The sequence below is a fragment of the Urtica dioica genome, unplaced genomic scaffold, assembly GCF_054948205.1.
Source record: "Urtica dioica subsp. dioica isolate 48M unplaced genomic scaffold, U.dioica_male_clone48M_v1_H2 Urtica_dioica_male_H2_contig_33, whole genome shotgun sequence".
NCBI classification, from domain to species: domain Eukaryota; kingdom Viridiplantae; phylum Streptophyta; class Magnoliopsida; order Rosales; family Urticaceae; genus Urtica; species Urtica dioica.
In genome coordinates this window covers 53,859-78,297 of record NW_028297226.1, presented here as the reverse complement: position 1 = coordinate 78,297, position 24,439 = coordinate 53,859, and the positions used below count along the sequence as shown (strand labels likewise).

At 39.9% G+C, this 24,439-nt stretch overlaps 5 protein-coding genes across 6 annotated transcripts; 2 read left to right on the top strand and 3 right to left on the bottom strand.

Annotated features, from left to right (window-relative positions):
- Window positions 1-2,807: 2,807 nt before the first annotated feature.
- LOC149376229 (uncharacterized) lies at window positions 2,808-3,245 on the bottom strand. The gene has a single exon (XM_089606543.1). It carries the CDS (start codon window positions 3,243-3,245, stop codon window positions 2,808-2,810), a length of 438 nt encoding a protein of 145 aa, XP_089462669.1.
- A 2,394-nt stretch (window positions 3,246-5,639) lies between these two features.
- LOC149376228 (uncharacterized protein At2g27730, mitochondrial-like) lies at window positions 5,640-7,107 on the bottom strand. Its single transcript, XM_089606532.1, has 4 exons — window positions 6,949-7,107; window positions 6,657-6,785; window positions 6,399-6,437; window positions 5,640-6,046 (listed from the first exon to the last, which is right to left on the bottom strand). Exons 2-4 carry the CDS (start codon window positions 6,756-6,758, stop codon window positions 5,840-5,842), a joined length of 348 nt encoding a protein of 115 aa, XP_089462658.1. The 5' UTR covers window positions 6,759-6,785; window positions 6,949-7,107; the 3' UTR covers window positions 5,640-5,839.
- Window positions 7,108-7,517: 410 nt separating this feature from the next.
- Window positions 7,518-13,478, bottom strand: LOC149376227 (protein transport protein SEC23 D-like). The gene is made up of 14 exons (XM_089606533.1): window positions 13,089-13,478; window positions 12,949-13,011; window positions 12,016-12,069; window positions 11,750-11,922; window positions 11,408-11,594; window positions 11,173-11,318; window positions 10,910-11,064; window positions 10,369-10,450; window positions 9,972-10,087; window positions 9,413-9,514; window positions 9,059-9,182; window positions 8,428-8,705; window positions 8,106-8,320; window positions 7,518-8,040 (listed from the first exon to the last, which is right to left on the bottom strand). Exons 1-14 carry the CDS (start codon window positions 13,414-13,416, stop codon window positions 7,829-7,831), a joined length of 2,235 nt encoding a protein of 744 aa, XP_089462659.1. The 5' UTR covers window positions 13,417-13,478; the 3' UTR covers window positions 7,518-7,828.
- A 129-nt stretch (window positions 13,479-13,607) lies between these two features.
- On the top strand, window positions 13,608-15,225 carry LOC149376226 (uncharacterized). Of its 2 annotated transcripts, none has more exons than XM_089606534.1 (4): window positions 13,608-13,698; window positions 14,076-14,265; window positions 14,344-14,499; window positions 14,586-15,224. In XM_089606534.1, exons 2-4 carry the CDS (start codon window positions 14,148-14,150, stop codon window positions 14,675-14,677), a joined length of 366 nt encoding a protein of 121 aa, XP_089462660.1. In that variant the 5' UTR covers window positions 13,608-13,698; window positions 14,076-14,147; the 3' UTR covers window positions 14,678-15,224. The 2 variants fall into 2 exon arrangements, with proteins under 2 accessions (XP_089462660.1, XP_089462661.1); XM_089606535.1 differs by lacking the exon at window positions 13,608-13,698 and adding an exon at window positions 13,769-13,785 and having other exon boundaries at window positions 14,586-15,225.
- Window positions 15,226-15,718: 493 nt separating this feature from the next.
- On the top strand, window positions 15,719-17,349 carry LOC149376225 (gamma-glutamylcyclotransferase 2-3-like). Its single transcript, XM_089606539.1, has 8 exons — window positions 15,719-15,879; window positions 15,980-16,056; window positions 16,143-16,196; window positions 16,275-16,331; window positions 16,407-16,447; window positions 16,531-16,602; window positions 16,924-17,003; window positions 17,126-17,349. Exons 1-8 carry the CDS (start codon window positions 15,771-15,773, stop codon window positions 17,209-17,211), a joined length of 576 nt encoding a protein of 191 aa, XP_089462665.1. The 5' UTR covers window positions 15,719-15,770; the 3' UTR covers window positions 17,212-17,349.
- The last annotated feature ends 7,090 nt before the right edge of the window (window positions 17,350-24,439 follow it).

The following is a 24,439-nucleotide window of genomic DNA, read 5'->3' as shown; positions in this document are numbered from 1 at the left end:
CTAGGAATAAACATAAAAGAGCAAACTGTGAACCTCGAGGCCCACTCCCTGATGACGTCCAACACCGATCCCGCTTCGTTCGTACAATTCTTACTATTCTGGATCAACGCCACCGCCGACGCACAGTCCGACTGAACCTGGACTTTTAGGACATTCCTCTCGCTCGCCACTTTGTGCCCTAGAAGGATCGCCTAGAGTTTCGCCATGAAAGGGCTGTAGGGTCTGTGGCGTGATGAACTAAACGCTCCTTTCACCAGCCCTTCCTCAGTTCTCAAAATTCCTCCCAACCCGCATCTAGCTCCGTTGATATCCACTACAGCATCGACATAAAGCGCCAGGAAGTCCTTTGGCAAGGGAGTCCATCAGTTCTTCTCTCGGAGCTTCGCTCACTTCTCAGGCCCTGGATGGGCTTGATGGAATTCCTCGAGAAAGTGAATAGGCCAGTTAATACACTCGATTAAATTCCGATTCTTACCCGAGTGAATAGTGTTGTTGCGGCAATTCCACGAGCTCCACGTCAAAGTCACAAAAACTTTGAAGTCCTCATCAAAAAGCCAATCATATCTCCTTTGAATCGATTCTTCAGCTCACCCCACCATCTCGTCGCCTTCCACAAACATGAGATCGCTCTGCAACTCCAGAGGGCGTGGAAAGTAGTCTCGACCTCCAAATGACATCTCGGACAACAGGGGTCGGTTTGGATCCCTCTTCTCCTCAGATTTTCGTGGGTAGGCAGCCACTCCCTCGCAGTTCTCCACATGAAAATACGCACCTTAGGGGGGACTCGGAGCTTCCAGATGCCTTCCTGCCACTTGGCCGTAGGGTCCGAGTTAGAGGGACCAGCTCCGCTCGCCAGTTCGCTGAGCTACCTATACCCAGATTTCACCGTATATTCTCTGTTGTTGGAGAAATGCCAACACAAGATATCCTCGCCTCCAACGTTGTCCCCCGGGATCTTAAGGATTTCCGCCATGTCCTCCTCCGAACACCACTCCTGAATGAGATCCACATTTCATCTCCCGTCTAGGTGTCTCAACTCAGCGACCCGGGTGCCCATAGGGATTCTAGAGTCGCAGCGTACCCTAAAGTCCCCCGGCCTCGGAATCCATTTCCCAGAGCAAGCGTCCACCTCGCCGCCATTACCGATTCTCCACCTCGTCCCTAGATTGATAACCTCCCAGCCCCAAAGGAGGCCCCTCCACATACTCGAGGCATAAGAAGAAGCTTTAGTCGCAAGAATACTTGAGTTAGGGAAATAACTCGCTTTATAGACACGAGCCACGAGGGAGTCTAGAGATCTCATAATACGCCACACGCTCTTCGCCAAAAGGGCCCGATTGAACCATTCAAGATTCCTAAAACCCAAACCTCCACGACACTTAGGAGAACAAAGTTTGTCCCACCTCCCCCAATGCAATTTCCTCTTTTCTTCACAACTCCCCCACCAAAAGTCCGTGGCCATTTGATGAAGATTTTTAACAATTCTTTTGGGAAGCTTAAAACAATGCATCACATAGCTCGGGATCGCTTGTATGACTGCTTTGATTATTACCTCTTTACCGGCCAGAGAGAAAAAGGAACACTTCCACCCCCTAACCTTACTCCAAACTCTCTCCTTGATGAACCAAAACAAATCCGCCGAACTTCGTCCCATCGTCATAGGTAGGCCAAGGTACTTCTCATGGCCCGGAGAGATTTTCACACCGAGGATCGTGGCAGCCCCAACTCTCTCTCTTTACTTAACGTCCTTCCCAAACCACACATCCGATTTTTCGAAGTTGACGATTTGACCCGACGCCCGAGAGTAGGCCAACAAGCACTCATTCACTAAGATGGCCGTATGAGTATTAGCTTTGAAGAACACGATGCTATCATCGGCGAAGAATAAGTGGGAGATACGCGTACCCAGATAACCAAACTTAATGGCCTCCAAGCTTTTCCTCTCCTCCGCCCACTGGAAAAGCGCGGATAGACCTTCCGAGCAAAAGAGAAAGATGAACGGGGAAAGGGGATCACCTTGGCGAAGACCCCGTCGGGGCACGATGTTCCCATTCACTTCCCCGTTAAGGGTGAAAGAGAACTGAACCGATCGCACACAACTCATTATGAGATTAACCCATCTTGGAGCATACCCGAGGCGGAGCATAATAGCCTCGAGGAAGTCCCACTCTACCCGATCATAAGGTTTAGACATATCAAGCTTAAGAGCTCCACAAACACCGTTCCCAAAACGACTTCTTCTCATCGTGTGAATACCTTCAAAACCAATCATAACGTTGTCGAAAATTTTCCTATCTCCCACGCATGCGCCTTGATTTTCCGAGATAGCTATACCCATCGTTCCTTGGAGGCGATTCGCGATACACTTCGTTATGGTCTTGTAAAGGACATTGCATAGGCTAATCGGCCTAAAATCTCGCATATGTTTTTGCTCCTTCCCTTTTGGAATCAACACAATGGTGGTATAATTCAACTCCCCCATATTTCGATTGTTGTTCAAAATGTCGAGACAAAAACCTGTCACGTCGCTGTCTACCACGTCCCAAAATTGATGATAAAAAGCTCCCGAGAAACCGTCCTTCCCCGGGGCCTTAGAAGGATCAATATCGAACATAGCCTCCTTTACTTCCTCCGCCATAAATTCAAGAAGAAGGCTAGCGTTTATCCCATCCGAAATCACCGGGGACACACACTCGACCACCTTGTCAATCTCTTCTGGGTTCGGGGAGGAAGACGCAAAAATCCCTTGAAAGTAAAGGCCGATGATTTTTTCCATTTTTTCCGGGTTCTCTGACCATACATTGTGCTCATCCATCAGCCCCACCAACCTGTTTTTCTTCCTCCGTTGTGTCGCCTTCCGGTGAAAAAAAACTCGTGTTTTGGTCACCGTCCTTCAACCACGCAATATAACTCTGTTGCCGCCAATACGAGGCCTCCTTGTCTAAGAGGGCGTTCAGTTTCATCTCCTCTCTGTGCGCGGCCACTTCACAGAACTCCACCAACAAGTTATTGATAGCTTCCAAGATCACTCTTTGCTTTTCGATGTTCTCCTTCATGTGGCTATATTTCAGTCTTCCACAGTCCGCAAGGGCTCTCGAGCATATAAGGAGCGCAGCATGAACGTCATGAGACCAATTCTCCTCCACCAACAGTCGGCACTCGGCTTCCTCACTCAACGCGGCTTCGTACCGAAAACTCCGTGGTCGTTTCCTGTGAAGATCCGAGAGACCCCTTTTATCTCCCATGAATGAAAGCAGCAACGGTCGGTGATCTGAAGCCCATAAGTCGAGGTGACGGACGTAACCTCTCGGAAAAGTCTTTTTACATTCCTCGTTGGCAACACATCTATCGAGGCGCTCCCATATGAATCTGCCTCGCCACTTGCGTCTCCAAGTAAACCGATCACCGGAGAAGCCTAATTCTTCCAGGTTGCACTAGTCTAAGGCTCGTCGGAAAGCCTCGATCTGTCCCGGATTCCTTGTTCGTCCTCCTTTCTTCTCCCTGGCTAGCAAAATCTCATTGAAATCCCATCCGCATAACAGAGGACCCTCTGAGAGGTTACTGACCCTTTTTAAAAGGTCTCATGAATGTTTCCGAAGCGAAGTCTCCGGGTTCCCATAAAAGCCAACGAACCTCCATTCCTTCCTGTCTTCATTGCATATTCTAGCCTCCACGTGAGAACTTGTAAACGAACCAATACTCACATTCACTTTATTTTTCCAAAACAGTACCAAACCTCCACTCCTCCCTACAGGGTCCGCGAAAAAATACCCATCAAATGCCATGCTCACTAGTATTCTCTCAGCCGAGGCTTTCGAGATCAGGGATTCCGAGATGAACACAAAGTCCAGTGAGTATTTTGCAACGTGGAACTGTAGGGCTTCCAACATCCAAGGGTTTCCAATCCCTTGGACGTTCCATATTACGCTTATCATTTCTCTCGGCGTCCTTGCTCCGCATGTTCTCGGAACCGATCCGTCCGTTCCCGAATATGGGTCGCCGTTGAAATTGCATCGTCATTCTCTTCCACATCCTGAAGTATGTAAAGAACAGAGGGTAAGAACAAAATGGGAGGGATATGGGTAGGGAAGTACCCCTTGTTTCCTGGCGTATCAAAGGACAACACCGAAGGGGGTTCGCATCTCTGGCGCTTGCCGGTCATCGGAGCTTCGGTACATGGCAAATCCAACCTCAGTACTTGGCCTTGGTTTCTTATTTTGCATCTGGGATGAGCACTGGAGTCAGGGGCCGCAGAAGCAAATGAGAAGGGCTTCATAAGTGGAAACGTCCGTTTTGGTTCCTATTCTTGCTCATGGGCCATAGCTGGGGTTTGGGCCTTCCCAGTCAGGGCTCTTGAAAAATCTGAAGATGGGCTTTCAACAGATGCTGGGCCCAAGTCAGGCCCAATGACCTATTGCTTTTCCCCATAAAAGATGACCCTACCTCTCCACCTAGCTCATACCTACCTCGTTTGTTGATAAAAGTTGAAGCCTCTGACACCACAGGGACGTGTTGAGCCTTGTTCCTTTCAGAAACCAAAAGGGAAATGTTGCCCCTTTCTTTCCTCGTACGCAGTATATCCCCAGCAACTTCATGCCCAAGAGAGGCAACGTCGGCTCCTCCCTCCACCATGACTCGCAGGCTCCTCGGGGTAGAGCTTTCTGTTCCACTGCTGCTATCACTCTCTTCGCTCGAAATGCGTGATCTGGGGATCCTATCACGCATGCCCTCCACTTGTATCCCTTGCTCTCCAATAGGGTGGACTGGGGCACTAATCTTGTGTATATCGGAGAATCAGTTTGCTATACCGGACTTAGCATCTAGCCACAGCCCGTACGTCGGCACCTCATCAAAACCTTCTTTTCGAACCCGGACTTCTTTCATTCTTGAGCATTCGGAAGCTTCATGGCCAAGGAAGCCGCACTTGAAATAAAAGGCACCAATATTCTCGACTTAGCTTGTATCCACAAGGCTCGTAGATTTTTCCGGTCCAAGACGAAACCGGCAAAAATCGGAGAGCTAGTCACGATCTTAACTTTAAATCTGACCGTCGAGTTGAACTTATCCCCTACTGTGACTCTACAGACCAACACTTCTCCAAAATGCTCGGCGTACTATTTAATCCTTGAGAGCTGACAAACCCCCGGAGGAAGTCCGGAGAGGTGAACCCAGAATGGGCAGTCTGCGAACGAGACTTCGTCAAGTGTAAGGTGCTTACGCCAGGGCTCGGCGTACTATTTAATCTGCGCGTGCGAGCATGCGTGCGTGCGATTTTAAGAATGCAAAGTTTTTCAGCGTAGCCTAGTATTTTAGTTAGTTTACTTTGTTAGATTTCTTTCTTTTTTTCTTTTTGTTTGAAACTCATGTTAACAAACGACTACTTATACTCATCACCCGATCCATTCCCATTTATTTTTATTGAAATGTGCATATCATATTCAGGTAAAGCAAACCATACTCATCTATGTGGTTTTTCATAATGGACACAATTCACCTCTCTCAGTATGCTTATTAGTATGCTCTTTACTACTACGTAACTTAAGACTTAGATGAAGCCTTGACTTTATTTATTATCTTACGAGTCAACAGGAAAATTCTTAGCCAAAACCAACCCCTGAAAAGAGAAAGAAATAGCGTGATTGAATTCAATGGAAAATATCGTTTTAATCCAAAGAAATACAGCGGAGAAATTTTGGAAAATCGAATCTGCAAAGCACTGAAGAAGGAATCAGAGATATATGATGGCAACTCAGTAACACATTATGTGATGTCACAAAAAAACATGGTTTTCATTGTGTTATTATTAGCGGTGTCCATTTGCAAGGTTTAAGAGGATGAGTCAGTCCTGGATTTCAGGCTTCTTTTCGCTCCCTTTGATGAACCATCCGAGAGCGGCGCAAGCTGTGACCACGCCCACCATGACAGCGTAGTTCCGGTTCTTGTCTGTCGACACTTTCTCCGTCGAAGACACCGTCGGCCCAGCAGGCTTGGCTTCCATGGTTTCCGCCGAGGCTGCTGAGCTGATTTTCTCTTCTGGTTTTGGGCCCTGTGTCACAGCATTACCGAGCATGAGTTCAAGACTCGAAAGAAATATAAGGGAAAGAGCTTTTTTTTTTTTGCTGAATATGAGAACAAGTTCAAGGGAACAAATACTCAAGTTTGGCTAATATTCTAATATACAATTCGATGGCAGTGTTATTTTTGGTCAAGACACGTTCGAGTTCAATGGTTATAGAGCCTAGATCAACAGTCTGACCCACCTAGACCTTGAACACACAGCAAAAATCAAAACTACTTTAACGAAGGCATTGAAATATATTTGCTGCTTCGCTACAAAAAAAGACACCATTCATATATCATGATTATTTAAAACTGATTATATAAGATTAAGCGCATACCTTGCGTGCAAGCTTCTCAAGCTTCTCTTGCTCAGATTTCTGAAATAGTGAGGATCGTATAAGAAAAATTAGATTAGAAGACAATAATACCACGGCAATGAAGTTCGAGTATAAGACTTGAATCGTTTATACGCACTACATAAAACTCATACACCTAACAACCAAACTCAAAACATATAATCCAAAGGCGAGTAATCGCAATATGTTCCGATCAAACTGAAAGAAGTAACGATTGTGAAAGAAGGATATGGAAATTGCCTTGATATAGATGTTCTCGGCAGCTTTTTCCTCCTCGCTTAGCATTTTTCCGCCGCTGGAGAACCTCCGAGACGCAAATCGAGCGATCATCCTCGATGCCATTTCCTTCGAATATAAAGCTTTGCAAGCCTGTATAACTCAAAATCACACAACCACGATACTCTTTAGATTTTGCATCTACAACACTCTGATTGGGCGACTTCATTGAAAAATTCTCAGCCAAATGAAAAGAAAAGTAAAAAAAACTGAACAGACTATGTCGTCTTAACAGACGAATAGAGAGAGTCAGTACCGAAGATTTCGTAAGAGGAATGCGAAGGCGAAGCAGAATGAGAGAAATTGGTGACGGTCGCTAAGTTAAAAGCCAAACAAAACAAAGACCTAAAATGCCTTCGATTTGGGTATCACGCAAAATCGCAAAAACTAATACCGACACTTGGCTGTAAATCGTCAATTGTCACGTTTCATTGCATTGCACACAACTCTTACAATTATTCTCGTGTCACTTCGACTGTTACTAATTTTATCTATGTAATTTCTGATGCTACAAATTTCCCTTAACAATACACAAATTTCTCACAAAGTATAGCCCGAAGTGGAAAATCAAAATATACACAAAAAATGTTTAAATGCTTTATGTGCATACAAAAAATAATTGATTTTTTTCATATTAAAAACACCAAAATAGAAAGATGAAAATTCGACGTCGAAAAGGATGAGCAAATTAGGAACTCGGCAAACAATTATTCAATAAATTCAACTATAAACTGTTTTATACCGAAAACAAAGTATGTTTTAAATAATTTGTGTATGTAACCAATTAGGTGAGTGATGGCCTCTAGCAGGAAATGCAAACACATGTATCAGCTACTTGGTCCACTCCATGAACCAATCAATTAAAAAATCAAAATCCCCCGTGACAGAGTTATATTATTCACCCATCCAACAAAAAATTTTAAAAAGGGGAGAGAGAGAGAGAGAGAGAGAGAGAGAGAGAGAGAGAGAGAGAGAGAGAGAGAGAGAACCATCTCTTGCATTCTCTCATCTGTGTCTTACAGTACAAGAAAGAAAATTGTGAAACATCCCTACTTTGTTTTGTATATAATTGTTCATGACTTCCTTTCCCAAGCGACTTATTGTTCGTTGAGAAAAACACTCATAATCTACATAACCTATTTCATGTATTCCAAAACGCTGCGCGCGATTTCGTCGAGAAAGGAAACAAAACCCGTGACGCTAGTGAGACCGCTTCCGTCGACGTCTTGTTCTTCGATTAAATAGTTCTCGAAAACAGAGGCATCCTCTTGCCCTCCCCGGATAAATATGAGTTTCGGAGTTATACACCTCTCTTGCTTCAGTTTGTTGATTGTCTTTCTCAGCAAGCCTACACAAACCAATAATTTTTAATTTTTCCCTAAAATCTTTAGTAATAGAAAGCACAAGACTTACAATCATGGGGTGGAGGGAAAGGGATCGCGGGATCTGCTGTGGAAGAGTAAAACACGACCAGAGTCGTAAAAGCGTCGAGGAAAAATATTGGGCTTCCACTGGTAATCAGGGCAGCACGGCTCAACGAGTGGCGGGGATATGCTTGCTTCTCCGGATCCGAATACGAGGTCAGAACCGGATACACGGCACGGTGAAGAGAGCTCGGATCAAGTGCGCTGCAATAAAATGTATATCATCAAACAAAGACACGAAGTAGAAGCTGAGAGGTCATAATACCACGTAATTCTAATTCTTATACGCCTTTAATTATTCATATTAGCACCTTAATAGGCACTGCAAGTAGATTCGGTAATCGGGATGTACGCCCTCTTCGTGGAGACGGAGAAGGGGGTTTCGAAGCAGAGCAAAGATTAGTCGAGGCAAATGCTGCATTTGGGGGCACTGTGAGAATGAAACATCGACCTGAGAAGTCATCGAGCTCCCATTCTTGTATTGAACAAGCTTGTAGGCTTGATTGTATTGAGCCGTCAAGATCACCAGCCAATCATGAAGCAACAGTCTACCCTCTCGAACCCCGTCCTCCAATGAAGCCAATATAACCTACAAGGTCGAGAATGTTTTAGCGATCTGGATTCAGCTTTTCCTGTCCTAAGACAATGAAACATGAAATAAACCCAGCCATTTGTTGATTTATTAGAGTCTAGAGCTTAACGAACAGCGTGTAATGTATAGCACCACACCAGGGGTAAGAACAATACCGAATGTGCCCTTAAGTTCCGACACTCTTTTAGTCCGGGTTAAAAATATTGCATGTTCAATACGATTTTCCATACAACTTAAAATGTGCAAATACGGTTCAATCCATAAAACAGACATTGGAACAAATAAGATTGACAGCACAATGTTAGAAGAACCAATACACAATGTTAGAAACAGATATTTACGAGAATCACCTTGTGAACAAGTAACGACAGAACCACTTCGGAGTCAACACTGTCATAAATCTCACTGATGTCTCGAGCAGTAGAAAATTGTAAAGTTCTTATTCTTAGTCGACGCTTAAGTGAGTATTTTCCCCTGCAAAAACATTTAGTATGTTTTCATTCAGAAAGTCCAAACAGAATTTATCTGTCATACCCGACTAAGCACAATGCTTTTACAACCTAACATATGTTATTACAAGTCATGAATATGATAAAGCAGAACAAATATGCACCAACAAGTTTCCCATAAGAGAGCGAGGACATACACAACAATTCCACGGCTTAAACAAACCACAATATAAAGCAGAGTGCAAATCGCCATACCTACTAGAGGAATTCAGCTCAGAATTAGAAAGCTGTTCGGGGGGAACAATAACTGTGTATTGAAATGCAATCTGTATCATCGGAGGAGGATCAGATCCATGCCTGTACAAGTACAGAAATTATTCATGAAACACATCAGATTCAACTATTATCCCACAGATAAAGTTACAAAATCAAGAGAAGGTAACAGGTTTACTTTATACATTTTATATTTATTTTTATTGGAATCGCTACAATTCCTAGTATATCTAGTCCATTGACTGTAATGAGATGAGTAAAAGGCCAGAAGTAGTTTGATACATTAAACAATAAATTGATAATTATGTAGGCCCAAAATACTCTGATTTTCAGGTTTTTTTTTTTTTTTTTTTGGAGGAAGCAGATCATGTTTTTCAATCCTGCCAATTATTGCGTTTCTTGATGTATCATGAAATCTAAAAAAGTTCTCATTTTTCTTTACTCTATACATCCACAGCTAATTCCACTGTAGTCATCAAATATATTCAAAATTAGATGGTACCATATAGGCAACGAACGGCAAAAGAATTCCAACCCATACCTTGAAAAACCATCAGCACTTGTGAACTCAAAGTCATAAGCATATGTTGCAAATGAATCACAACAAATGATGTGTTGAACATGCTCATACTGTGGGTCTGGGAAAAAATGGCCAAACTGCAACATGATATAGAAAAAAAAAATTGATAAGAAAATTTAGTTTTGGTATAATGAAAGCCTCAACTTTCATTATCATCTACCTCTGCGGCTTAAATGAAGTTACAGTCAACAAAAAGCTTAATAATTTAACAAACAACTTACTCCGAAGGAAAGTAACCATATAAAATTTACAACTAACAGATAATATAAATTTAAATCAGCCCATACACATCCGCATAAAAAAATAAAAAATAAAAAACACTCTAAAGACCACACAAAATAACAGTGTTGCAACTCACAGAATGGCCAGGTTTAAATTCAGTAGAAGTCCTCAATCTCAATATACAGCCGAAGGCATATGGTCTACTAAGCATCCGATACCTGTAAAAAAAAGTACAGCAAAAAATAAGATCACATGAGAATGCAAGGATCGAAACATAAACATAATCACATACAGCTCTTTGGTTATCCACTTCTTGTAAGGGTTTTAACGATTTTTTAACGTCAGATCTCGTTCGAGATTGAGCTAGTGTCCTGTAGCTAAGTGGCTGGTCTAGAGCCTGGGATTTACAGCCCTTCCCTAGTACCATTGCACTTTTCCTTGTAATTGGCTGTGCAAGATTCACATCTTGCATAGACTTCATTTATATATAAAATTTAATTTCTACTAAAAAATATGAAGTGAATATCAGTGTTCCAAGAACAGGCACACACGCAACCTAAAGGTCTAGATTTATTTTTTCCCAAACTTAAATTAAAGAAAAGTATTCCTTTGACAGCTATAGAGCATCATCTTCAACTGCAGAAGTTGAAACACTATGCTATGGTGTCCATACTTACATATCTTGTGGAAGTGTTGAATCATCAGTACTTGTATAGAAATATAATGAGCCTCCACTTTCTATACTAAGAAACTTGAGTGAAGCCAAATCTGTATACTCATTTGTGACGGCAAATATATCAACGCAAACACCTGCTTGGACAGCAAGGGCAGCCTGTAAATTATAGTTCAAACCATGATTATTTGCTAGAAAGGGATGAATAATCCACACAAATAAAATTAAAACATATATTTATAATATCGAAAGAAAGGACTATGTCACCAGATCTTTGTAGAAAGGTGTCTGCTCAGGAAGTAAAGCCCTGTCTGCATCTTCTCCTTTGCTAGCATATTGTTCGCCATACCGCCTTGTATCTAGAGTCCCAGCTCCATAATCAGGAGGACCAGATAGAAAGGCAAAAACTCTAGCTGCATTTACAATCACGGGAGATAAACACCAATTATTCTCAACTATCAAACAAAAGCTCGTTGCTCCATTAGAACCATATATCACCAACCTAAAGCAAATGTAGTTCCGTATTCCGAGCCAAGGTAGTTCATAAGGGCTTCCATTGCAACACCAAAACCTCTCCCACCCATCAAAACACCGTCAAGTCCTTGTCCTGCCCCTGTGGTTCTCTCCCATGAAGCCGTTGGCCTAAGAGTTTCAAGTGCAGCTGCAATAAGGTCTTTACAAGTTTCTACCTGCAGAGAAGTAACTTTCACTTTGAGAAATATAACGAGAACAAACAATTTCACTAGTAAAGAAGAAACTGAAATAAATCCGTTTTGACAGCGAGGTATTATTGGGAGAAACTAAGAATAATTAAGTGAATAAAAACTAATAACGACTACCATACAGGAGCCAAGAACTGTAGCAAAGGCATAACATCTTCAAGTTCTATCGGCAAAGCGTCCTCTGTATCAGGGGGAATGAAAACATTCTTAACGACTGGTATCGGTCCCTGAACGTTGTAGAGCCCCAATTTATGGCTGAAGGTAGCTAGCCCAAACAGAGAACCAGGCCCAAGAGCTGGAAATAAACAATGGTGATGATAAGAGTTATTTCTGAACAGGGGGAAGAAAATAACAGCCATCATATAGATGTCACAGTAAAGTTACGGACCTTCTAATGCTGCCAGAAGTGCACTCTTAGTTAGCTCCAAAAACTCCTCTGAGGCTGCAAATTGTTCAGAAAGAAACAAGAAGGTCACACCTTTCCTAAGACAGTATTATATATATATATATATATATATATATATACACACAGGCGAGAAGGGCAATGAGATGGACAACTATGTTTCTAGTAATCACAAGACTGTAATATGTAAGAGATAACAGAGGCAATGCCATCAAAGATTTTAGTTATTAATTGACAAAGAATAATAAACTTTGGTGCCTTCAAATTCATAGCTTATACAGGATCCCATGACTCATATATATATATATATATATATATATATATATATACATGCGAGAAGGGCAATGAGATGGACAACTATGTTTCTAGTAATCACAAGACTGTAATATGTAAGAGATAACAGAGGCAATGCCATCAAAGATTTTAGCTATTAATTGACAAAGAATAATAAACTTTGTTGCCTTCAAATTCATAGCTTATACAGGATCCCATGACTCGTCTTCAGTAACTTAACCAAACAGGCATCGGTTTGCCAGTTCCAATGCTGTAAAAAGCATAAAACTAGATTATTCGACAAGAAAGATCACGAGTTTAAACCGAGTCTAAGACGTGCTCATTGATCAATTCAATCAACACACATTGGCAACGGCCTGCTCAAAAGTGAAATTAATCAACACAGCATCTCAGAGCATAGGATAAGAGCCCACCAACGTTCGAGGAATCTAAAATCAGAGAAAGAAATAAACACTTGATTTGTATTCGAACAATCACTCCCCGGTTAAACAAGAGGAAAAGCTTTACTCAAACCTACCTCTAAAAACAATGTTATACTATATACCAACCAATCTTCAGTGACGAAAGAGCCTAATTGCAATTACCAAAACAACGTATAACAGGACGAAAAAGGCGAAATCTTACAAGACAGATCAATGGCAGCGACGTAGACTGGCTGAGGCTGCATCCCCTGGTCCGATCCATCGACTGCAGAAAAGAGATCGTGTCGTTAGAGAAAAATCGATGGCAAGAGAGGAATCGCGATTGTGAATGCGAAGACGAACCTGGAAGTTCGAGATCGACGAAGGAGGAGGTGAGTTCGGGGGCGGCGTTGGGGAGAGAGTAGCGAGCGATGGCTTCGGAGGAGAGGCCGTTGAAATGAGAGCAGAGGCAACAAGTCCAGCTCCACTGGTCGAGCTCGCAGAAAGTGTTGAAGTACGCCCAGCAATTCTCGCACCGCGGAAGGAGATCGCCATCGCCGCCGTAAGAGGCCGTACGGCCCTCCTCGTCCTCCGCCGCCAGAGGCCTCACCGTCACGCCCCACGGAAGACCCGAACTCTCCTGCGCATCAGAATCCGCCGGAAACCGGCACACCGTTGCCCGAACCGCCATCGCCTTTTCTCGCCAAATCCGCAAACCAGAAATCAAAGAATGAAATTCAGTGCAGCGACGACGAGCATGAGGAGAGTAGAAATGGCGCCACGTGACGAGGGCCAATTGGTGCGCGCCACGTCATCGGACGATGTGGCACTGGAGGAGAAATGTACTTCGTTATTTCAAAGTACCCTTAATTGAGCGTACACAAACCAGATCCCAAATTGGTGAATTAAGCCCGCTCTGCTCACAGGTCATAGCCCAGCGGAACCGTTTACTCTTCACGCTGCTCGTCGTTCGGTACTCACTCAATCTATCTTCATTCTTGATCACCCTTATTTTATTTTTCTTTTCCTCTTTTCTTCTGAAATCGATGATATGAGATAGGTTTGTTTGTTCTCTGTTGAATGAATCGTTCTTTATATTGCTCTCTATAGTAGTATTGGTAATCGCATTTTTCATTTTAATGGAAGAACCGGATAACAAGTCTGCTTACAAATACCATCACAGCAGTTCGACTTTGAAAACACAGATCATATGCTGAGCCATAGCCCATAGATTAAACACCGAGGCTTCTGAAATTGTTATTAGCTAATACCTGTTACGAGCAAGCAGCTATATATGGCTTAGTCATAGAAATGTGTTCCAACCATTACCAACTTTATTTTTTCCTGTAGAGTTACATGAAGGAAGTGGTGTTATAATTGGTGAAGCGAGTGGTCGAAAGTGATTCTGAATTGGTGCGAGCGATGGAAAATGGGCTGTGTTCAACGGCGAGCAGTGTGCTGAGTGATTTCGATTCCACCGCCCAACTCACTCTCGCCACCCAAACACGTCTCTCCGAAGCTCTCCACCGTCTCAACCAAGGTCTCTCTCTCTCTCTCTCTCTCTCTCTCTCACATTATTACTTGCTTCAAGTATATTTTATTTATTGGTTGGTGGCAGAGCTGGACCGGCTTCTAGAAGATGCCCCGGCCCCGTTCACGATGCACTACGCAGGCAAGATCTGTGGGGTCAGGAAGAGAGTGTCGTCGCTCAATTCCCTCCTAGGCTCCGTCCAACGCAGGCTCGATAACATCGATCGCCTCATCTCGCTCAACGGTACTATCCACTCGCTGCGTTTACTTGATATTTTTTCCTTGTTTGTTCGTTTGTTGTTGCTTTTCATGGTGAATGACTTGGCGCAGAGAAAACGGAGGCTCGAGAACATAATCAAGAAGACGACCACACAGCTACTAACACCATCAACGGCAGTGACACGGGAAAAGGGCGGTGTTAGAAACAAGCTCTCGTCCTGCTATACACCAGATCAAGGATACTTTGGATAAATTATATAGATTAGTGAATTGTTTTCTTTCGTGTGTTGAAGAATACTAGATTTTTTTTTTTTAATAGTTGAATGTACATGAAGAAATGGGAGCAGTGCTGAGTTCAATAAATGAGCATGAATTCTGCACTTAAGATAAGAAAGACTATAGAAAACTCATCAAAGATTTTATATCTAGCTCGTATTTCCTATCAACGCATCGTTTATGCGTGGTTTGGCCAATGGTTTGGCCGAGACTTTTTGGCCGATGGTCTTGAAAGGCCGAATGTTATTGGTTTTGGCCAAGCACTTTGGTCTGGGTGGGCTTGAGCTTTTCTTTGGACTCGGTTCAAGGGTTTACTCTTAAGGGCTCTTCTTGAGGACATGACTCGTTCGTCAGCTCATCCGTGAGCCCAAATATTATGATAGTGTGTTTGGGTTTTGTATTTGAGCTTGTCGTTTCCTTTTATAGAGAAACGACATCATAACACTATTTGCAAGGCGAAGCTACAGCCAACCTCGAGTTTTTTTTTTTTTTTTTTTTTTTTGCATTTTTGTCCATATTTCATAAATTTTTTACTTTAAAAATTAGACCCTTGAACTTTTTTTTTTACATATTAACCCCTAATCTAAATTCTTGACTTCATGCTTATTTCAATTGTTATATTTTGTTACTAATGGTAGTTTTTTTTTTTTTTTTTTTTTTTATGGGGTTACTAATGGTAGTTGAGTTTTAAAAGTTTGATAAAATTGAAGTATTAAGTCATAAATAATATTTGACCCTCTAAAAAGTTCATAATGAAATTTCTAACGTAATAGAGATGAGATCATGCTCCAATAGAATCATTATTAATTTAATATTTGTTTTTTAAAGGGGAAAAAAAGTGAGCTGGCAAATATTGAATTTTCTTTTTTTTAATCCAATCTGGCAAATATTGAATTTTCTTTTTTTTAATCCAATCTGGCAAATATTGATAGGAGAATAGAAAGACAAGCTAGCTCTGCAGTTGAAGGAAAAGTCGTTGGCTTAAAACCCAAAATAAGGGAGGGAGAGAGAGAGAGAGAGATGGCGATGTGGGTATTCGGGTACGGATCTCTGGTATGGAAAGCGGGGTTCAACTGCGATGAACGTGTTGTTGGGTTCATCAAAGACTATCGCCGAGTTTTCTATCAAGGTCGTCGTCTCTTTTGACTCTCTCTCTCTCTCTCTCTCTCTCTCTCTTCTCGAAGTTTGATTGCCTTAGTAATGATTGTTTTGTTGGTTGGTGTATATAGGCAGTACGGACCACAGAGGAACGCCCGAGTACCCAGGAAGAACAGTGACATTGGAGGCCTCCATTGGACACACGTGTGTGAGTCTGTTTCCCCTTTTTGCTTCTGCTTTTGAATTCAACACACAACACAATCAATCTAATGCTTTGCCTCTCCTCTCCTCCAGTGGGGAGCTGCGTACAGGATCACCAACAAGGAAGACCAACAGACTGCCTTGACGGTACTTTCTTCTCTCAACTCAATGCTTTCTTGTTTTTTCTCACTCACTCATTCATGTCACAACTCACAACCACCACAGTACTTGGAAGTGAGGGAGAAACAATACGACCGCAAAGCTTATGTTGATTTCTTCACTGTAAGTCCCTGCATTAGTATTTGTTTACTAGGTTATTATGTGAGGATGATTAATGGATCAATTTGTGTTGTTTAGGATCCTTTGGCTAATACTCCGGCTGTTTCGGGAGTGATGGTGTAAGTAAGTGGGTAAATTGTAACCCGGCCTTTTGCTATTACTGGCCTCACATTTTTTTTTTTTTATCTATCATGGTTTTTAGATACATTGCATCTCCGGACACCACCAAAAACGTCAACTACTTGGGCCCAGCTTCCGTCTCCGAAATCGCCAAGTGAGTGATTTACTATGAAAAATGAAAATTTTGAAGGGAAGTGCGAGGGAAAAACAAAATTTCCTATTGTGTTTGATAATTTTTTGTTAGAGAACGTATAGTAAATTTTCATTACCTATGAGTTTTTGCTGGGATTACCCGTTTGCGAATTCGTTTGGATTTTTATTTCCAGCCAACTTTTCTATAGAAGATAAAATTTCAATTGTAGTTTTTTTTTTTTTTTTCCTTTCTTCAAATTATATTTCCTTCGAGCTTTCCTCAATCAAACAATTTTCGCACATTTTCTTATGGTAATTAATTAAAAAAAGAATTGGTGTGCAGGCAAATTGTTAAAGCTCAAGGACCATCGGGACCAAACACGGAATATCTTTTCCGGCTTGAATCGGCTCTTCTTGAAATTGGTGAGTTAATGGATCAATATATATATATATATATATATATATATATATATATATTTTTTTTTTTTTTTTATGAAAAACTTAACGTTTATACTCTTATTTATTTTATTTTGGTGTTGGGTCAGGGTGCAAAGACAAGCACGTAATGGATGTGGCAAACAAGGTGAGGCAGATTCTTTCAGAGAAAGAGGCGGATTCAGCTGATGTGTAGCTGTATGTATTGCTTGCTTGGATTCTCACATAAAACAAACTACTCAATTGATATGTGCACTGCATTAGTGGTCTTTTGTATTTCAACTCATTATTCTCTAAACCTGAAATTTTTTATAATCATGCTTCTCCAATTTGGCCATTTGCATCCGCAACGACTGCGTATCGTTATTAGCATCTTTGAATACGTACTAAATGAAAAGACTGTTATGGCATTTGACTTCTAATGTTAATGCGTCAAATCTTAATGAGGGGAGGAAAAATGGACGTATTGATCGGTTGAAATTAACGGTCGGTTAGTTTGTATTTTAATCGGTTTGAAGTGATCGATCAGTTAATTTTAACCACATTTTATTAGTTAATCAGATAAAAATAAAGAAAATATATAATCCAAAGGTTAACAGGTTAGCCGTTAGCTATTTAAAATGGTTATAGGTTACATCGGTTAAGCATTTTACCCACCTTCAAAGGGAGGGAGTGGAAAAAGTTATACCCATTGAATGGTCATTGGTGAAATAACACTCTAAATCCTTGTATTATAACTCACCGGCGCACAATGCAAACTTAAAATTACAGACATTTTTTTTGGAATTCTCGCTTTACATAAGCAAACTTAAAATTACTCTTACTATTTTGTTTTACTGCAAAACATCACGGAATTTTATTCTACAAGCAATATCAGCTCAGATTATCCTACAAAGGTCGGCCGTGACACTCTCTTACTCATCACGATCAATCATTTACATGGTGACTTGCAACTTAATGCACCACCTGGTTCGGAGACCATTTCACAAACGTAATAGAAACATATTGTAACTCATTTACCAACTATCAACACTCAACAATAACTAAGTCAAAATGGGAAATATTTGATCTTCGTCTTGCATAGCATGCATGATACGAATCAAGGAGTTGAAATAGATGCAAATGAGCTTGCGCGAATTCAATGACACCACTCGAGCTACAATGATGCAAGTGAGCTTGTGAGAACTCAAAGACAACTTTCAAACGATCCACTAAGCTTGCTAAGTGAGACTTACACATGTACGATTCAGTATTCGCTGAAGTGGAGAACCTTGGCCTCACGTCGGGACTCAATAAGGACGAATTTTTCAACCTTGTGAGGGACAAGCCCGGCTTAAGGGGAGGGCAAGAGGGGCAATTGCCCAAGGCCCCACCACTCATTAGGCCCCACTTTATAAAGTTAAAATTTTAAATTTTTTTGTATTAAATTGATATATATATATATATATACACACACACACACACACAATAACATCATAATTTAAAGCAACAAATATGTTGATGGGCATTTGTTTAATTAACTATCCATAGAATTTTAGGAAACTCAACATTATGGAATAAATCTCAATAATAGTGTGCTTTTCTTGGTAATTTATGTCTCCATTATGCTCTTTTTCATATTCGTTCGAAATTGGTTTAGGGAAGCAATCACAGCCCACCAAAAAAAAAAAAAAATAGAAAGCCGAGATAGAAAAAAAAATAGTGAATAGAAATACAACAAAAAGAGTTCTATATTAAAGGATAGATATGTTGATTATATTAAGTTATTTAATATTTATAATTCGTTAATCCCTAATTTATCTATTTCTTTTCTGTTTATATTTATAATTTTGAGTTTGTGCTTCTTCTTATTATTTTTTTTCCAACTTATCACTGGTTAGTATTTGATTTTGAAATCAAATTTTTATCATAAAATATGGACTAGATTGAGTACTAGGAAATATTTATTAACATGTATCACTATAACAAATACTGTCTTTCGGTGCGGATGAATTTGGGTGCGACTATTCGCACCTAAAAGTCGCACCCAAAACTACTTTCGGTGCGATTTTTCGCACCCAAAAGTCACTGAAGTCGCACAAAAAATTTCGCTGATTTTTTGAATTTGGGTGCGACTCTAGACATACCTTTGGGTGCGACTTCTAGACAGCTTTTGGGCGGTCTTTTTTCAATTTTTTTCATTTTTGAGCGGTCTTTTTTCACTTTTTTCATTTTTTCTTTTGAGCGCCTCACCTGCAAGAATAAAGAGGAAAAAAATCATTACTCTTTTTTTACAAATGAACAAAGGGGATCTAGGGTTCAAGAATTCCCAGAGGAGGGGAGGCTGAACCGCGTGATCTCGCCGGACTGCAACGACGCCTTCGTCTCCGGCGAGCAGACCCCGGACCTACGCCGACGTGATGAGAGAGCAGGCGCTGAAGCGAGAGGAGGAGGAGACCCGGAGGCTCATCGCCAAGAAGAAGGAGGAGCAAGCCGAGGCCGCCAAGACCGGCGGCGCCCCGGAGGAGAAGAGGCGCAACCGGTGGGACCTGTCCCAGGACGAGGGCGGTGCTCCGGCGAAGAAGGCGAAACCCGCGTCCTCCTCCGAGTGGGACTCCGGCGACGCGACGCCCTCGCTCTCGCGGCGGAACCGGTGGGACGAGACCCCGACGCTGGGCCGGGCGGCAGGGGAGTCCTCCGACGCCACCCCGGCGGAGGGGCGGCAACCCCGGCGGGGATGACGTGGGACGCGACCCCGAAGTTGGCCGGGATGGCGACCCCGACCCCGAAGCGGCAGCGACGGAGGTCTATTATCCTCTGGGACTTCTCTTTTTCATTGCCGAAGCGGCAGCGACGAGGAGCAGCGACGGAGGCCGGAACCATCCCGGTACGAGTCGCCATTTTTTTTTATTTTTGGGGACTTTTTTAGGTGCGACTTTAGGTGCGAAAATTCGCACCTAAATGTCGCACCCGAAAGTCTGGACTTTTGGGTGCGAATTTTCGCACCCACAACTTTTAGGTGCGGACTTTCGGGTGCGGAAAAGTCGCACCCAAAGTCGCACCTAAAGGTATCATTGGGTGCGAAAATTGACTTTCAGGTGCGAAAAAAGTCGCACCTGTTGCTATTTTTTGTACTAGTGTATTTTCGTTTTTGTGGTTTAATTTATCGTGAATTTGTGATGCATAATTTCTAATTTTTAAATTAATTAATTTTTTTAGAGGCTCCTTATTTTCTTATCGCTCAAGGTCCCCGTATACGTCGAGCCGCCTCTGGTGAGGATGATTATAAAGAGGTTCGTAGAGCAGGTAGAAGTCAATCCTGTTTATTATGATCTTGATCAGAGAGAGAGAGAGAGAGAGAGAGAGAGAGAGAGAGAGAGAGAGAGAGAGATGGTTCAACCTTAGTTGGCTGATATTGTTTTAATTAGTGTTGTAGTACTTGCACAAGATCCTTCTAAGGGGCTGAAACGTTAGTTTTTGATATGTAGTTTCAAAATAAAATAAAAGGACTAAATGGGAATTTTTTTACACATTTCTTACATTGATATAAAACAGCAGCTAGAAGTAAACATTGTAAAGATACTCAAATATGATTTGAGAAAGAAGAAGGCACTATTATTTATGTATTATGAAATATCATGGATTCTACCTCAAAACTAATTGGCAGTTAAGAGGAATAACCCATAATTTTTATAAATTTTTGTTATCTATACATATTCGAGTATCTATCATTTCATGTTCCAAATTTTGTGGTCCGCTTAGCAACGAAAAATGTAATATCGACAACGAACAACGTGATTTTCTGACATTTCAAACTATGTTATATATGGACTTATTCATATTTTTTTAAAAGGGCGCTATAGCAAAATGGACATCATAACTTTGGGGTATTATAAAATAGTCATAATTTTCTAGATTTTAAATTAGTAGCCAATGATCCTATTAAATTAATATTCCCGGTAAATCAATTCTTTTATCATCAAAGTCTGATGAATTAAATATTTATTGGAAACAACTTTTTTCCTCCACGTTTGTTATATGGCATGTCATATATATTATCTTAAGTAACTCGATTTACAACATCTAACATACAATAACGTAGTCACTTCTCGAACTGTACTAGTGAAGTTCTGTTAAGTAAAACTGCATAAATATCTACAAGTTCACATGACTCGTAAAATATGACATTTACTAAACTTATATATATATATATATATATATATATATATATATACACACTTATATATATATATATATATATATTGCTTTAATAATATATATATATATATATATATATATATATATTCATTATAACAAATACATCATCTAACTTAAAAACACACCAAACGTTTTTTTTTCTTCATCTTATGAGTAGAGTAATAACTAAATTTATTTTCTCTATTTACTTCCAAATACTCATAAGATTTGACCATTATAATTATTAAAAACTCGGAAGAACTAATATGTAAAGGAAAAATACACATAATTAAGAGGTTTTGAGTATGAAGTTAGAGATTCATATTATTTGTGTCTTTGAATGTAAATTTTATAAGGTAGCTAGGTAGTGACTTTCATAAAAATCTGGCTCCGCCCCCGCTCTTGATAACTTCTTGATAACGGGTCAAGCCTTAGCATTATTGTCCTTTGCAAATCTTGTGGTTCTTTTCCAATTCTTATATTATTATGTCTTATTACAAATGTTGATACAATGCACCATGGTAATACACAGAGTCTCCACCTCAATGTTCGACCACCCTTATTATTTGATCCAACTCGCAGTGTCGACGAAAGGTGATGATTTAAGTCCAACACCAATTTTGGACCTGTCTACGAGTAGCCTACCGCTAGCCACTCGCGCTACTATTTATGCTCCCACCGATTCTCCTCTTCAATTAGAGCTACATCGATGTTAACCTTCACTGTCTCCGGTGAGGTGTCTTCCACATGTCCATCCAGTTTAATTTATTTAGTTTTCTGTTTGTCGCTCATTTTTCAATTAAGTTATGAGATTATTCATTTTTTAAATTGAATATGATTTGTACTTTCAAATTCGTTGCATGTTTCTAGATTTTTATTTATTTTATGTTTGTTTTGTTTTCTTCATTTTTTTTACATTTTTTACACCAATAGTTAAATATTTATGTCGAGCATAAATTACATACACTTGATAATTTCACACCTTATCTAATTATTGACCATTGTAATAGATTTTCACAAATTATTATTTTTATTATTATTATTACTACTACTATCATTATTATTATTATTATTATTATTATTATTATTATTATTATTATTATTATTAAGTAAAGTACATATTTTACTGCTAATTTTACAGTGCCCAGATTAAATGCTCTTTTAAATTTTCAAATTACATAAATGTTACTAAATATTTAATACTTTAATAATTACAAAATTGCCGTTAAGTAAACAGATAAAAATATATGGATTTCTCCAAAACTGCCCAGACTAAATGCTCTTTTAAATTTTCAAATTACATAAATGTTACTAAATATTTTATACTTAAAAAATTGCAAAACTACCGTTAATTAATTAGATAAAAAAAATTCTGAATTTCTCCAGAACTGTTCGGTTTACTCGTTTGATGAAACTACGTATACACACAATATTTGCTTATTAAATAATCACCAGACTCCACCTTCTCAAATTCTTCGAACCTTCCAACTTCTTCGAGAATAGCAGATTCAAGGGTACCTATTACCTACATTTTAAAAATTAACGTAAGAAAAACCCAATGCATAAATTGCCAAATTTTTACACATCATAGAAAAAAGTATATATACATATTTTTATTCACACACATTACTTTACATAAAAACCACTTCAATTGTGGAAACAGTTAAGATGATTGAAGTGGGTCCTACACAAACTTAAACAACGATGTGTTATTATTTTATTAATTTTTTTTATAAAAAAAGTAAGAGCATCGGTGTTAGAAAGTGACATAATTGCCACAATCATTACTATCCATAATTCTAATGTGTCAACAAAAAGTGATATGACATTGTCACATAAGCAATAAAGCAACTTTGGTGATGGTGGTTATTTGTTTTCACGGAGAGAGGAAGCTTTAGGTGAAATGCAAAATATTTTACAATTCCAAAAAAAAAAAAATTAGAATTTTATTTTATTTTTAAATTAAATGAATGATTAGCTAGCAAGCCCTTTTATTTTTCATGCAAGACTAGGAAGTAGAGGTGTGCACGGTCCGGTCCGGTCTAAAACCGATAAAAAAATCAAACCAGACTGGTCCAAACGGTTTTAGAAAATTAAACCGGACCGGATAAAGCAAGGAAAAAAATTGGACTGGACCAAACCGGTTAAAACGGTCCGGTCCGTTTCAGAACGTTATAACGTTTTAGGTCGGGCTATTTTGGACATATATATATAAAATATGTATATATATATATATATACATTTTTTTTTAAAATACTAATCGCTCCGATCCGGTCTAGATCGCGGTTTAAAATTTTTAGATCGGACCGGACATTTAAAAGTACAAACTTGACCGGACTAAACCGGATCAATGAAATTTTAAACCGTTTAAACCGAATCGATGGTATAAAAATCAGTGATCCGATCCGATTTATGATTTCACTATTTTTCTGCGCCGTCATAATAGCCCTTATTTGTATTCATCTATGCATGTTTATCTATTTTTTTTTATTTTAAATATTTTTCTATTCCCAGAGCCCCCCCTGGAGTAATTCTGAGATCTAGATAGTCGACCGGTAAAAAAGAGCGATAAAGCAAGTCTTATATCGTAATAAAAAAAACATTGAAATTGAATACTCATCATTTTTATCTCCCATCAATATATTAAAATATTCCCAAATTGGCAAATTAGGGTTGGCTCTCAATTCAACGATCATTCACATCGAAAGGGTTTTACAACGATTTCTCTCCTCATTTCACATATTTTCTCGTTTCACTATCGACCTTATAAACCAGGAACTGACCGGTACTCACTTTCTCTCCGATTCTCTACGATAGCAAATTTCAACTACAAATAATATTTCGTTGTTGTTTTTCCGTTCTGATGTTATCGTTTCCTTTAAACTTGTAGGAAAGACAATAGTTTTTCTTTTGTTTCCAGAACCTGATTCAATGTTTACAATTTGGGTTCTTGTAATGTTTTACTGAACCATCTAGGCTCTGCTGGTTAGGTTATTGCAAATAACACTTCTAGAGCTTGTTTTGAGTAGCGTTTTTTTCTTAGCTTAGCCTCTTTCTACATATATCAATATGGTGTTTATTGACTCTGAATACTTTTTGCTTAGCTACTATGTCTGATGGCTGATTTCCGGATACTCATATGCTGATTATTTTTTTTTTCTGCCTTTTTCTTACTTACCCTCCCAATGTGGGATAAAATGCAACTGCTCCAATGAAGATAGTTAAAAGGCTTAAACTTGCCTAAATGT